This window comes from Sus scrofa, chromosome 9 (assembly GCF_000003025.6).
Source record: "Sus scrofa isolate TJ Tabasco breed Duroc chromosome 9, Sscrofa11.1, whole genome shotgun sequence".
Lineage (NCBI taxonomy): Eukaryota > Metazoa > Chordata > Mammalia > Artiodactyla > Suidae > Sus > Sus scrofa.
This window is the reverse complement of record NC_010451.4, coordinates 45228081-45241208: the sequence shown is the minus strand read 5'-3', so window position 1 is coordinate 45241208 and position 13128 is coordinate 45228081. Positions and strand designations below refer to the sequence as shown.

Genomic DNA, 13128 nt, shown 5'->3' with positions numbered 1-13128 from the left:
AGGCCACCCAGAGGAGGAGGCCGCCCCTTCTTGTCAGGACGTGGGTGGGGGAAACTGGGCATCAGGAAGCGGAAGTCCACCCCACCTCCGCCGACCCGGTCGGGGCCCCCACCTTCCCTGCGCCTGCGCCTGCGCCCTGGCGGTAGAGCGGCAATGCTGCGGGCCCTTCGCCCCTCTGCCCAGGCAGGGGCGGAGCGGTGAGCTCTCAGGCCTGGATCGGAGATCGGGGATCAGGAGGCTGCTCCTGAAATACAGCCTGGCGGCGCTCTCAGAGCTTGCTCCCGTCTTTTCCCCTTTGCTGCCCCTCTTCTCTGAATCTTAGGCGCTGAGCCCTGACCTCCGGGCGTCTGTGTTCCGCCCCCCCTCCAACCCTGTTCTCCCTCTTCTCTTCCTCAGAGTGAGGTGCGCTTCCGGAAATCGTAGGCAGCGGTCCTACGACCAGCACTGGCTGCTGTACAGCACTGGCTGCTGTACAGACTCTGGCCCAAGTGACCGGGCCGTGTGCAACCTCATCCTGGCTAAAGGCCACCAGACACCTTCATCGCTGCTGCCTCCACTGTCTGCTGCCCCTGTGCGTACACACATGTGTACGTCACTGCTCTCCCAAGGTCTTCAGAAACCATGAAAGGCATCAGCTCTTCCCAAACCCCAAGTTGGAAACCCCCAGGAGATAACTGGGCACCGTGGAGGTTCCCAGAGGGCGTCCATTACCGATGGAGGAGGTAGAGCCCAGGGAAGGGCCTGGAAGGTCACAGCAGGAATTCTTGCTCCTCTGACCCTGATTTGGACTAGCTCAGAATGGGCAGCCTGCCAGGGACCCAGCCACCTCTGCTGTCACGAGACAGTGATGGGTGTCACAGAGTTCCTGGACTGTCCTTAGTGGGAAGACATTCCCATTGGCACCACCCCTGCCTGCTGGTGCTGTGGAGGGGACCAGGGGCTGCCATCAACTCTGAACTGGACGCCACAGTCCTTGTTTGGTCACTGGCTGTTGGAGGCAAATTTCATTTCATTTTATTTTTATATTCAAGAACTGGAAGTAGATGTATTTTTAAAGATTCTCCCCAAATTCCAGGAGCCAAGAGAGCACTGATCACCCAAGAACTCCGAGGGACTTTGGGGAGCTGTGCTCCTCGGGAGATGTGCGGAACACCCCTGGCCACAAGGGGCCGGGTGAAGGCGCCCTTGGAGATGCTCAGGGAAGGGAATCCTCACTGGGGCTGGCGAGCAAATCCGTCCCAGAAACAGCCACAACTGTTGCTGCGTCCAAGGGCTCCAGGAGCATGAAGGAACTGATGCTGCTTCTCCGCAGGCCCCTGAGGCTGGGACAGTCCAGGTGGACATGTGGCATCCTCACAGCCAGGGCCTCCCTGGGACTTGGGAGTTTCTTCTCAGCTTTCTTAGTCTTTCAATGTCTCAGTTGTTCCAGAGACACAGGATTTGCCATGAAAACTGCCTCGGGGAGAAAGCTGGTTCTATCCCCAGAGCCTCCAAACCACCCTCCTCAGCGATCCGAGTTGCCTCCCCTGCAGGTCTTCAGTGCATTTGGCCTCCACAGACCTCCCCATCTTTCTCTGGGGCACCTGTTCCTCCTGCAGCCCATTCTCCTTACCTTCCTTGGGCCCATCTGGTGGTGCTGTGACTCCCAGAGGCAGGATCCAAGCAGATCAGCCCAGCCCAGTTCAGGTGGGCGGCTGCTCAGGGAAAAGATCCTTCTGGAAGAACAGCTGGAGCTGGCTGGCGTGGCTGGGCAGAGTCTGAGGGGGCTGGTGACATTATCAAGGCTGGGGATGGGGGCGGGCCCTGTTCATGTTCACAGCAGCCCCAAGTAATGGTCTTCAGCAATAAAATTGTGTGACCTGAAAAATTTGTCCTTGGATGTTTCACTGGTACCTGAGTGAAAACTGAGCTTGTCCATCCAGGTGCCCAGACAGCCTCAGTATGGATTCTGAGCCTTGGTTCCTCAGTTCTGAGTTCTCTTCTTTTAATCATATATTCATTTTTTATTTGTTCACGCACCGTGTCTGTGGCTACTCCATGTCCGGTACTTGCGCCAGGCCCCGAAGTTACAAGAACCATGTTGACGCTCAGGTTTGCATGGTGGTAACCCAGTGGGATGGAAACTGGGATTTGGTGTGGATGCCATGCGTGGGACATGGATGAAGAAGCTTCCAGCCATACCAAGAGAAGCCAGGGAAGGCTTCACAGAGGAGGTGAGGTTTGAAATGAGTCTCCAAGCGTAGGTAAGCCTTCCCCAAGCAGGTGGAGTGGGGAAGGATAGTCCAGCACCTGTCCTCTTTCCCTCCTTCCTCTTTCTCTCCCTCTGGCTTTGCCAGCGCCGCAAAAGGTATGTTTACAAAGAAACCCCAGTGCTTAGCTATGGCCAAGGGAATTGGATGGGCAGTCCCATTGGCCTCACCTGAAAGATCTAGCATTTCTTGCTCTGCAAGTACTTTTCCTGCATTTTTTTTTTAATCTTTTTAAGGCTGCACCTGCAGGTTCCCAGGCTAGGGATCCAATCGGAGCTGTAGCCGCTGCCCGTGCCACCGCCACAGCAATGCAGGATCTGAGCCACATCTCTGACCTATACCACAGCTCACGGCAACAACAGATCCTTAACCCACTGAGCAAGGCCAGGGATCGAACCCATGTCCTTGTGGATGCTAGTCTGATTCGTTAACCGCTGAGCCACGACAGGAACTACTTTTCCTGCATTTAGTATATTGAGCTCAAGCATTATGATCCCACGATGAAGGCCCAGCACCACCAGGACTCCTACTGCACACTCTACTTCTGGTCTCAAGCACAGAATTCTCCGGGCCTGCCCACGTGAGCCTGGCCTCTGGACACCTCGAGGTTGTGTAGTCTCCCACATCAATGCCAAGGGGAAGTCCTTCCTCTGGTTATTTTCTTGCTCCATCTGCATGACAAGGTGCAGAGGGGGCAGGTACCAGGCTGACTATATCAGCAGTAAGGATAACACAACCACTGTGATGGATCCCACGATTTCCCACCCATCTCAGTGGCTTGACCCAATCAAAGTTTCTCATTTGCCTAACAGTCCAATAAGTGTCTGACCAATGGGAGGCTTTCTTCCACATGATTTTTCAGGTCTTTCAGCCTGCTGGCTTTTTCATCTGCTTCTGGATAGTGGAAAGAGGAAAGAAAAGATGAAGAAAGTGTATCTATTTCTTAAATGCTCTGGCTCAGAATCGATGCATGTCATTTTCACTCTTATTTTATGGGTGTCACTTGGCATCATCTACATGGAGTGGGAAAAGCACTAAGAAAGGCAGTCCCTGGCCAATTTCTATGCAAGAGCAGACATTCGTTTTGGACGATAACCAGCCATCTTGCCCACCAGAGGAAGCTGGTCATATCTCAGAAGCCAGGCCCATTTCTATTCCCTTTTCCTTAGGAACCAGACCCTTTCCCACTGTCCTTGCTTCCTAGAAATTGACTTGCACAGGTGCAGAGGTAGATGTGTTGGAGGGAAGTGAGAGAAAAATATCCAGATGGGAGAAGAAGAATGGTCCTTAGGCCCAGGACATCTATAGAGGCTATAAAAATTGTGGAGAGTGGGTGATGGGGCTTCCCAATTGATCCAGAATCTCTAGGGAGATGACTGTGTGTGTACTGGGGTGGGGGGTGTTGTTAGTGATACGGTCCTATGGTCCCTGGATCCCAGGCATCTCCAGGTACCAGTCAAACTCTGGCTTGGTCAATTCTGTTGCCAGCCGAATTTCCCTGGGGAAACGGGAAGGGCTAAGTGATTATGTTGGGGGTGAGGCAGGTGATGGCTCTTTGGAGGAGGAGCCAGTTACAAGCCTCGATGCCCATCCAGCTGCCTCTGGGGTTTGGGTAGAATCCCAAGAGCTATTGTTTCCCATAATTGCTTAGCTGATGCCCTGACACAATCGGGAGGACATTGGGGGATGCACGTGGAGAGCTCCTTGTTATGATAATGATGAGAATAACGACAATAATAGCTGGCCCTTGCTGAAGGTTTGCTATGTGCCAGATGCTGTGCTGAACACCTGATGTGTATCATCTCCTCTGAGCATGAAGTTGGCACTGTTATTATCTCTATTTTATGGATGGGGAAATAAGGCCAAAAGAAGGGAAATAAGCTTTCCCCAAACTAACAACAACTAAGTGGCAGGGTTGGATTTGAATCTGCTTTAAGAACAGGCGAGATCTTCCTCGCTGCAACCTCGAGGGGTCTACCATCCGGCTCTGTGGACCTTCCTGTTCTGCCTCTGCCGTGGGAGGGTCAGGATGTACAACTCCCCAGAGGAGGCTGGGCACAGCCCTCAGAGCGTCACATGACCAGAGCCTTAGCCCCGCAGTTTCTAGAACCCGGGACAAATACATCATGGATGGGAGGAGGCCCCCAGCACCTCCTCCACCCCCACCCCTCCTGGAAGGTTTCTGGGAGGCCTTCCCATGCCATGACATGCTATTACCCTAGGACGCCTCCTTGTCTCCTATATGTGGGTGGGTGGCTGAGAGGCACATGCCACTCATTCCCTGCCTCCTCTGCACTGGCCCAGGCTTCCTGTTCCTTGGAAACTGCCCTCTGGCGCAGGGAGCAAGCTCCATCCTGCCTCCACCCTTCCCTCCTGGGAACACGGAGGGCTGTGCTCTGGAGATAAGCAGCCTGACTGTCCAGCCAGGAGATTTTATTAGATGAGTCCTTTGAGAAGGGGAGAGCATGACTTGATCTTTGGTCCTCCAAGCTCAGTCTCTGCCAGCAGAAGGTGTCTCCTCTGTCCAAGACCAGAGTCCCAGAAGTTTTTCACTTTTGGTGCAAGGAGGGAGCTGGAAATCTTCTTTGAATAATTCTTCCTAGTGACCTTGTGTTGTCGTGGAGAGAGCCCTGGAGCTGGGCCCAAGCAACGTGGAGGTACAGATTCCAGCTCCGCCACTTGTCTGGCTCTGTGGTCTTGGGAAGCCAATCTCTGTTTCCTCATGGGTGAAATGGGTGTATCTATCCCACACATTGTTGCAGGAGTGAGTGGGAGGATGCTTGTAAACAGGCAGGGTAAAGTGATTGGCATATTGTGACCTCTCCACACAGACTGCATTTGCAACAAGAGGGTCAGATCCTTCACGTCCATATCTCTTAGCTCCACAAGAGAGACAGGAGAGGGAAATTTGGATACATCTTCAAGGTTTAGGAAATTTGCCATTTCTCCGCATATACTTTCTTCTTGGTCTTGCAGCAATGGGCTGATCTTCCATGGAGACGACACTACCATCTGGGTAGATGGCCATGCCTTGGTGGCTTCTCTAAGTCAGGGTCACTGAATTCAGCTTACTCCGTGCTCTCATCACTGATCAGACCAGGATGGCTTCCTGGCCCTGGCCCTGCCTGGTGGCTTCTGGCTGCTCAGCCAATGGACGTGACAGTTCAGCACTGCGAGGGAACATGCATCCTTGTTCTCAGTGGACTTCTCAATCCATGGCCATCTGGCTCCTTCGCCATCATGTCAGTGAACCGCCATGTTGCCAAATCTGATGGAAGCTTTTAGTCCTCATCTTCCCGGACCTCTGCGGCATTTAACTCTTGAGTACATCCTGTTTTGTGAAATTGTCATGGCTTCTGCGGCATCAAGCTCTCTCAGTTCCCCTTCCGGCCCTCTGGCTGCTCCTTCTGCCTCCCGCAAGCTCTGGAAATGGTGTTCCCCAGGACACAACCCTCAGCTCTCTTCTCGGGCAATGCTCACCCTGGGCCATCTCGTCCCTCCCTGAGTTTTCCAGCTAACATCAGTGGAGCTAGCAGGAGTTGGCTCCATGTGATTAAAGGGCAAGAAATGTCACCTTTCTTTTTAAAAGCAGATTAAAATCTGACTTTGAACTGCTGCAGCCTGGCTGGAAAACATTTCTCATCATGTTCTTCTCCAGGAAGCTGGGCCCCAGGAGAGCCTGCCCACTGCTCTCCCGGCGGGGTGCTCTGTCTGCAGCCTCAGAGGATTTTACAGGGGAAGGAAGTAGCTCACAAACCTGCTTCTCTCTGTACCCCCAGTCTCAGGAACCCCACTCCCCCTGGGACAGGCTCAGGCTGCTCCCCTCTCTTCAAGCCCCAAAGCCCTTCTCCTTTCAGCCTCTTTCTTTTACGAACACTGCACAAAGGCTAATAAATTCTCTTTCATTTCAAAGGCATTCCCTTCCTGATGAGATCTGAGATCGGGGCAGAAATCAAGATAAGCATAGGTCTCAATAATTGTGTACAGATTTTCACGTGAACCTAAATTCTCATTCCTCTAGGATAAGTTACCATGGATGGAATTCTGGTCATCACATATTTAATTCCATAAGAAGCTGCCAGGCTGTTTTCAGAGGGACTGTACCATTTTTCATTCCCACCTGCAATGTAATAGTTCAGTTGCTCCTCATCTTCACCAGTTCTTGGTATTGTTAGTATTTTTATTGTAGCCCTTCTAGTAGACGTGCAGTGGTATCACATTGTGGTTTCAATTTGCATAGCTCTAATGACTAATGATGCTGAGCATCTTTTTATGTGCTATCTGTCATCTACATACCCTCTTTAGTGAAATGTCTGTTCAGGTATTTTGCCTGTTTCTTTGTTGGGTTATTTTTTATTAATGAGTTTTGAGAATTCTTTATATATTGCAGATACTAGTCTTTACTGAATATGTGATTTGTAAATATTTTCTCTTGTGGATTTTTTTGTTCTCTTAATTGTGTCCTTATAGAGCAAAAGTTTTAAATTTGGCGAATTCTAATTTATCGACTTTTTTCTTTTTGGTCCTTCTAAGAACTCTTTGACAAATCCAAGCTCAAGAAGACTTTTTCTATTGTTTTCTCTTAAGAAATTTACTGTTTTATGTTTTACATTCGGACTTAAGATCCATTTTGAGTTAATTTTTAAATACTATTGAGTTATAGATTAGATTGAAGTTTATTTTTTGTATGTTTGTTTGCAAATGGATACCCAGTTGTTCCAGCACCATTTGTTGAAAAGACTGTACTTTTCCCATCCTTTGCATTTTGTCAAAAATCAATTGAGCACATTTGTGCAGGTATATTTCTAGACTCTTTATTCTGTTCTCGTGATCCAGGTGTCTATCCTTCACCAGTGCTGCTCTGTCTTAACTACTGTGACTTTATAATATGTCTTAAATTGGGTAGTGTGAATCCTCCAAATTTGTTCTTTTCAACATTATTTTGGCTGTTCCTGGTTCTTTTCATTTCCATATATGTTTTAGAAGCAGCTTTCTTATATCTGTAAAGAATCCTGTTGAACTTTTGATTGAGATTGCATTAAATCTGTAATCAATTTGGAGAGAATTAACATGGTAACTATTGAGTCTTCCAGACCATGAACATGGTATGTCTCTCCACTTATTTAGATTTCCTTGATTTCCTTCATCTAGGTTTTGAAGTGTTCTGCATACAGATACTATTCCTATTTCATTGTATTTATAGCTGAGTATTTAATTAAATGTTAACAAAAATGTTTTTTATTGAAATAATTATACTTTTAAACAAAGGGGAAGAGTGGCATTGTTTTATATTTTTTTCATATCTCTTTAATGTCTGGCTTAATAAGACAGCTGGATTCTCATACTTGCTTCAGTATTCAACCTGTTGTGATATGTTGTTTGGGTTGAAATATATGAAGAAATTTCAATATCACACAGATATAAAGTTGGAAAGCGGCAACATAGGCTTTTCAGATAATTGTGGATAATTTATTGATACCTATTATATGCAAACTTAATAAGTGTCAATTTCTTAAAGGTCAGTTACAATATGGAATCTAAAATCTGTCAACTTTTTTACTCAGTTACATTAAAATCTCTTGGTCTGTATTGTACTCTGAATGGGACTTTTACTCACACCTGGTTTTGTAACGTTATGCATTTGTCATTAGGAAAATATTGATTCTGAGTTATAAACATCTCCCAAATGCTGACACAATTTCATTCACAATATTAATAAGTATTAATATTTCCATTGATCTCATTGGAAAAGTATTTAAGGATTGGAAATCAGGCAAGCTCATGGTGAAGAAAGCCAATTTTCCAAAATTCTAATTTTCAATTGTGAGTTTAAATTCTGTCCCTAGCAACTAATATTATCAGTTGTTCTTATTGTGACAAGCTTATTTTGTTCATTTTTGTGAAAATGATTGCCAGCTATCAAGTCTGATTAATCACTTGCCTATTAATTTTCATTCAAGTAAAAATGGTATTTTTGTGGGAAAAAAGGTGACTAGTTAGTTTGGCTTGCAGCTCAAAAATACAAGTGCTTTTCTTTGAGACGACCTAGTACTAATTTTAGGATGCAGCGGAAGTGCTTTAGGCATACTTCCCATTTTTTCACCCTGAATATTAAAAAGACATATTCAGGGTTGAGATGGAATAAAATGAATAGTTTTCAATAATTAATAATTTCTACCACTTCCTCAAAGATATTCTTAAACTGGCAGTTGTGTGCTGGTGAAGGACCCAGTGACTAAGACATACACAACTGGGTGCCATGACCTTGACTCGTGTTAAGGAGCTCATAGTTTTGTGCACCATTGCTTTCATACCCTTGCTGCAAATGTCAACACAGTGAAAAAGGCAAATGACATTATAGGATTATTATGAAAATAGATTTGACCCCCCTGATCCCCTGAAAATATCTTAGGCACTTCAGGGGTCCTCAGACCACACTTTGAGGACTGCTGTGTTAGACTACACGACAAGCCAAAAAACAGAAATCCACAGGTGTTGATTTTGGATACGCACTTTCTGGAATTTCTATTGGAACCATGTCTTGGTTTTACCCTCACTGCTCACTCTCAGGAAAAAGTGGACAATTGTTTCTGTGAAAAGGGCTAAGGCTAGTAAGCTTTAGGTGGTGATGTTGGGTCTTGTTGAAGAAGAGGGATGTTAATTGCAGTTTAATGAAGAGCTCAGTGGGTGGGAGAAAGAAGAGGAATTGGGGGGGGTTGCATTTTCTTAATGTCCTGGGCTTGACGCTTCCCAAGGGAGTGCTCTAAATCCAGTTAGAAACGTTTCAATCTTTCTGCCTGGGGTTTGAGGCAGCAGGGCTGATGTCTACAGTATTGGAGGTGAAGTCTGGGTGGGGTGAGCTTTGTGGTCGGTCCTGGAGAGCAGACCTCCATCAGGTTCTTCTCTGATAATCCTTCTAACTGATATATGTCCTCAATTCTGTTAAATTCAACAGACTCTTCCCAGCACCCACTAATGCAAGGCTTACGTTAAATGCTGGGAGTGGGCCTTGCAGTTGGGTCGGAGAATGCTCACCTCCAACACCATGTTCCCCCCTGGCCCTTTCCACCCTGGTCTTTTTTTTTTTTTTTTTAAAGCTTGATTATAATTTTGTAATTTAACTCTCACTACAAGAGCATGTTTAAAAATCCAGGATTTCCTGTTGTGGCTCAACAGATTAAGAACCGACATTGGGAGTTCCCGTCGTGGCGCAGTGGTTAACGAATCCGACTAGGAACCATGAGGTTGCGGGTTCGGTCCCTGCCCTTGCTCAGTGGGTTAACGATCCGGCGTTGCCGTGAGCTGTGGTGTAGGTCGCAGACGCGGCTCGGATCCCGCGTTGCTGTGGCTCTGGCGTAGGCCGGTGGCTACAGCTCCAATTCAACCCCTAGCCTGGGAACCTCCATATGCCGCGGGAGCAGCCCAAGAAATAGCAACAACAACAACAACAACAAAAAGACAAAAGACAAAAAAAAAAAAAAAAAAAAAAAAAAAGAACCGACATTGTATCTATGAGGATGTGGGTTCAATCCCTGGCCTCTCTCAGTGGGTTGAGGATCCAGTATTGCTATAAGATGTGGCATAGTTTGCAGATATGGCATGGATCCGGTGTTGCTGTGACTGTGGCATAGGCCTGCATCTGCAGTTCTGATTCAACCCTTAGCCTAGCAACTTCCATGTGACACAGGTGTGGGCATTTAAAAAATCCTGAAAACTGTAAAAATAATATAAAATGTACCATTAACTTGTTGCCAGCATTGTGCTATAAACTCTCCACATCATCACATACTTTATTATCTCGTTTAATTTCTCAACAACTATTATAAGAGTAGGTACATTGCAAAGAAGAAAGTAAGAAGTCCCTTGATATCCTACCATTGAGGGGTAGATATTATCAGCACTCTGATAAAATCTTTCTAGAACTCTTTCTATATATCCATAGGGAGAGATTTATAATTTTATAATAATGGGATCATATTATACAGATTATTTTATATCTTGATTTCTTTTTCCTCAACAATAAGAGATAAACATCTTCACCAAAGCGGTGGATATTATCATCTTAGTGGTGGTAGAATATTCCATTGTATAGCTGTCTCTACTTAATCTGTCAGTGGGCATTTAAGTAGGATAGTTTTCAGATTTCGATATTATAACACTAATGCCATAAATTTCCTTGTGCATGCTTCATACTGAGGCAATGATTTCCTAAGGGTAAATTCCTCTGAGTAGGATTATCTACATTTTTATCCAAAAGGCTAAATTGTTTTTCAGAAGAGTTTAACTTGAAGTTCCCACTGTGACTCAGCGGGTTAAGGACCTGATGTAGTTTCCATGAGGATGCGTGGGTTCCATCCCTGGCCTTGCTCAGTGGGTTGAGGATCCAGTGTTCCTGCAAGTTGCAGCTTAGGTCTCAGATATGGTCTGGATCCAGCGTTGCTGTAGTTGTGCCATAGGACGGCAGCTGCAGCTCCTATTCGACCCCTAGACTGGGAACTTCCATATGCCACAGGTATGGCCATAAAAAGAAAAAAAAAAAAGAATTTAACTCCTACATCTTCACAGTGTCCAAATCTGCTACCCCATGCTTCAGGGAATCTCAAAACAGACATAAAAATACCTCTCTGTGTGTATATGGGAGCTGTCCGCATTCATGAGGTGTTCATGATTCATTTAAGAAATATTTCTGAGCATCTACCATGAAGCAGGCACACAGCTGGGGATGAAACTGTGAGACACTCAATGTGATCAGAGCTCTCACAAACATTCATTTAAAAAAAAACTGCTGTAAATATGTGAAGAAATATTATACAAAGACATGACAAGGTTGATGAAAAATTAATCGAGTCATTCTTCACTTCTTTCTTAAAGAAGTGGAAAAATTTCTTTGTGCCAATCTGAGAGACAGCCTTTCAAAAAGCTCTGAGGACTCTTCCCTCCTACCTCCAACCTGTATTAGGCAAAGAGTTATATGCCAAAGGATTATACCTCAAACTAACACACTGACAACTTACATAGTCCGACAAGCTGAGTAGCTGGTCACTGTGACCCTTTACAGGATTCAGGAAGGAATGTTATCTCTTAAGGAGTAAACTTGCTGACACCAGGAAGAAATTGCTGCTTTTTTTTTTTTTTTTTTTTTGGCTACTAGACATGTTCGTGTCATCTCAGGGGATCCATTTAATGTGTAATGCGGATGCATGAAGCCCACTGAAGTGGGTGGTAGTGGCGCAAACAGCAGAGAAGTTTTTCTGGTGAGGTTGTTTCTTATCCTGTCTTCATTTTCCCACCATCTATAACCAGACTCTGCCTTGGTCTAGTGATTGATCGGGGTGGTAGGGGAATCGGGAAAGGCGTCCTGGAAAAAGCGATGTTAGAGCCTAGATCTAAAGAATGAGGAAGCATGAACTAGATAAAATGTAGTGAAACCAATTTCCTCCCAAACCAAGTTTACATACTGCGTTTAAGGTCCATCTCCCTATCCCAAACTTTACTGTTTTTCTTGTCCCCTCTGACCTCAATCCTGCACTAACTGAATACTAGTTAGAGTCAAGTGACTAAAATTACTGTTGTCAATAACATCTAACATAGTTAATAGATGAAAATTACTGTCTGGTTGGATCCAAACCGGGTTTACTCAGCTGTCACATAGCAAAGCCAATCTATGGACACCAGATTGTGGTGAAGGAAAGTACAGTATTTATTGCAGGGCATCAAGCAAGGAGTCCAGGCAGCTAGTGCTCAAAAGACCTGAACTTGCTGATGGCTTTTAGGGAAGAATTTTTAAAGGCAACCTTTGGGGTAAGTGTTGTAGCTCATGGACTTTCTTCTGATTGCTTGCTGATGAGGTAACAAGAGTGATGTTTCAGGAATTTTTTTTTTTTTTTTTTTTTTTGTCTTTTCCAGGGCCATGCCCGAGGCACATGGAGGTTCCCAGGCTAGGGGTGGAATCGGAGCTGTAGCTGCCTGCCTACGCCAGAGCCACAGCAACGAGGGATCCGAGCTGCATCTGCAACCTACACCACAACCCACAGCAATGCCAGATCCTTAACCCACTGAGCAAGGCCAGGGATCGAACCTGCAACCTCATGGTTCCTAGTCAGATTTGTTAACCACTGAGCCACGAAGGGAACTCCTGTTTCAGGAATTTTAATCATCAGCCTCCTGGCCAACAGGTCTGCTCTAGTGTTTGTACTCGGTATGTAGTCGTCATCTTCAACCTGGTGGGGGAGTCTTATCTCTGCAGAACCACTCGCAGATGTGTCGGTTTGTTCTCATATCCCTTGAGGAGGAAGGGGCTCTGCTCTGTTGCTGAGCTGTTGTTTAAGCTACTTAATTTTCTTGCTTGACTCCTTTTCTTTCGTTTCTGCTTTGCCTCACTTCCCTAGTTGGTAACTGTTTGCGCCTGTTCTTTGGAACTCAAGAAAAGCCTAGGAGACTAAAGCCTTTTTCTACAAATAAGAAACAGAAACCTGCTGTATAGCACAGAGAACTCTACCTCATAATCTGTGATAATCTATGTGGGAAAAAAAAAAGTCTGAAGGAGAATGGATGTGTGTACATGTGTAATTGAATCACTTTGTCTTACAGCAGAAATTGTCACAGCATTGTAAAACAACTGTACTGCAATACAACTTTAAAAAATGGAAAAAAAAAAAAGATATAGGGACACAGAGGGGCTTTTGAGGAGGGCCCGGCAGAATCCTGCTTGCTTTCATTGTCATGAATGTTATTAATGTACCAAAATTGCTATGATATTGTCGTTAACATACAAATTGTTTCTCCAGGGCAAATTAAGCAAGCAGACCTCTGAACCATGGACCACCTGGCCAGAGAATCATAAACCAGAGGCATCCTGTTTCTTGCAACTATGATTAAG

The 13128-nt window shown here is 45.7% G+C and overlaps 1 protein-coding gene across 4 annotated transcripts in view; it reads left to right on the top strand.

Moving 5' to 3' along the window:
- Positions 1-1860, top strand: part of TMPRSS13 (transmembrane protease, serine 13) — a 30409-nt gene extending 28549 nt beyond the window's left edge. For all 4 annotated transcript variants that reach the window (XM_021062906.1, XM_021062905.1, XM_021062903.1 and 1 more), the window contains one exon: positions 397-1860. In XM_021062906.1, the coding sequence (XP_020918565.1) occupies positions 397-423 (27 nt within the window). In that variant the 3' untranslated portion in view covers positions 424-1860. The remainder of the gene's footprint in view (positions 1-396) is intronic.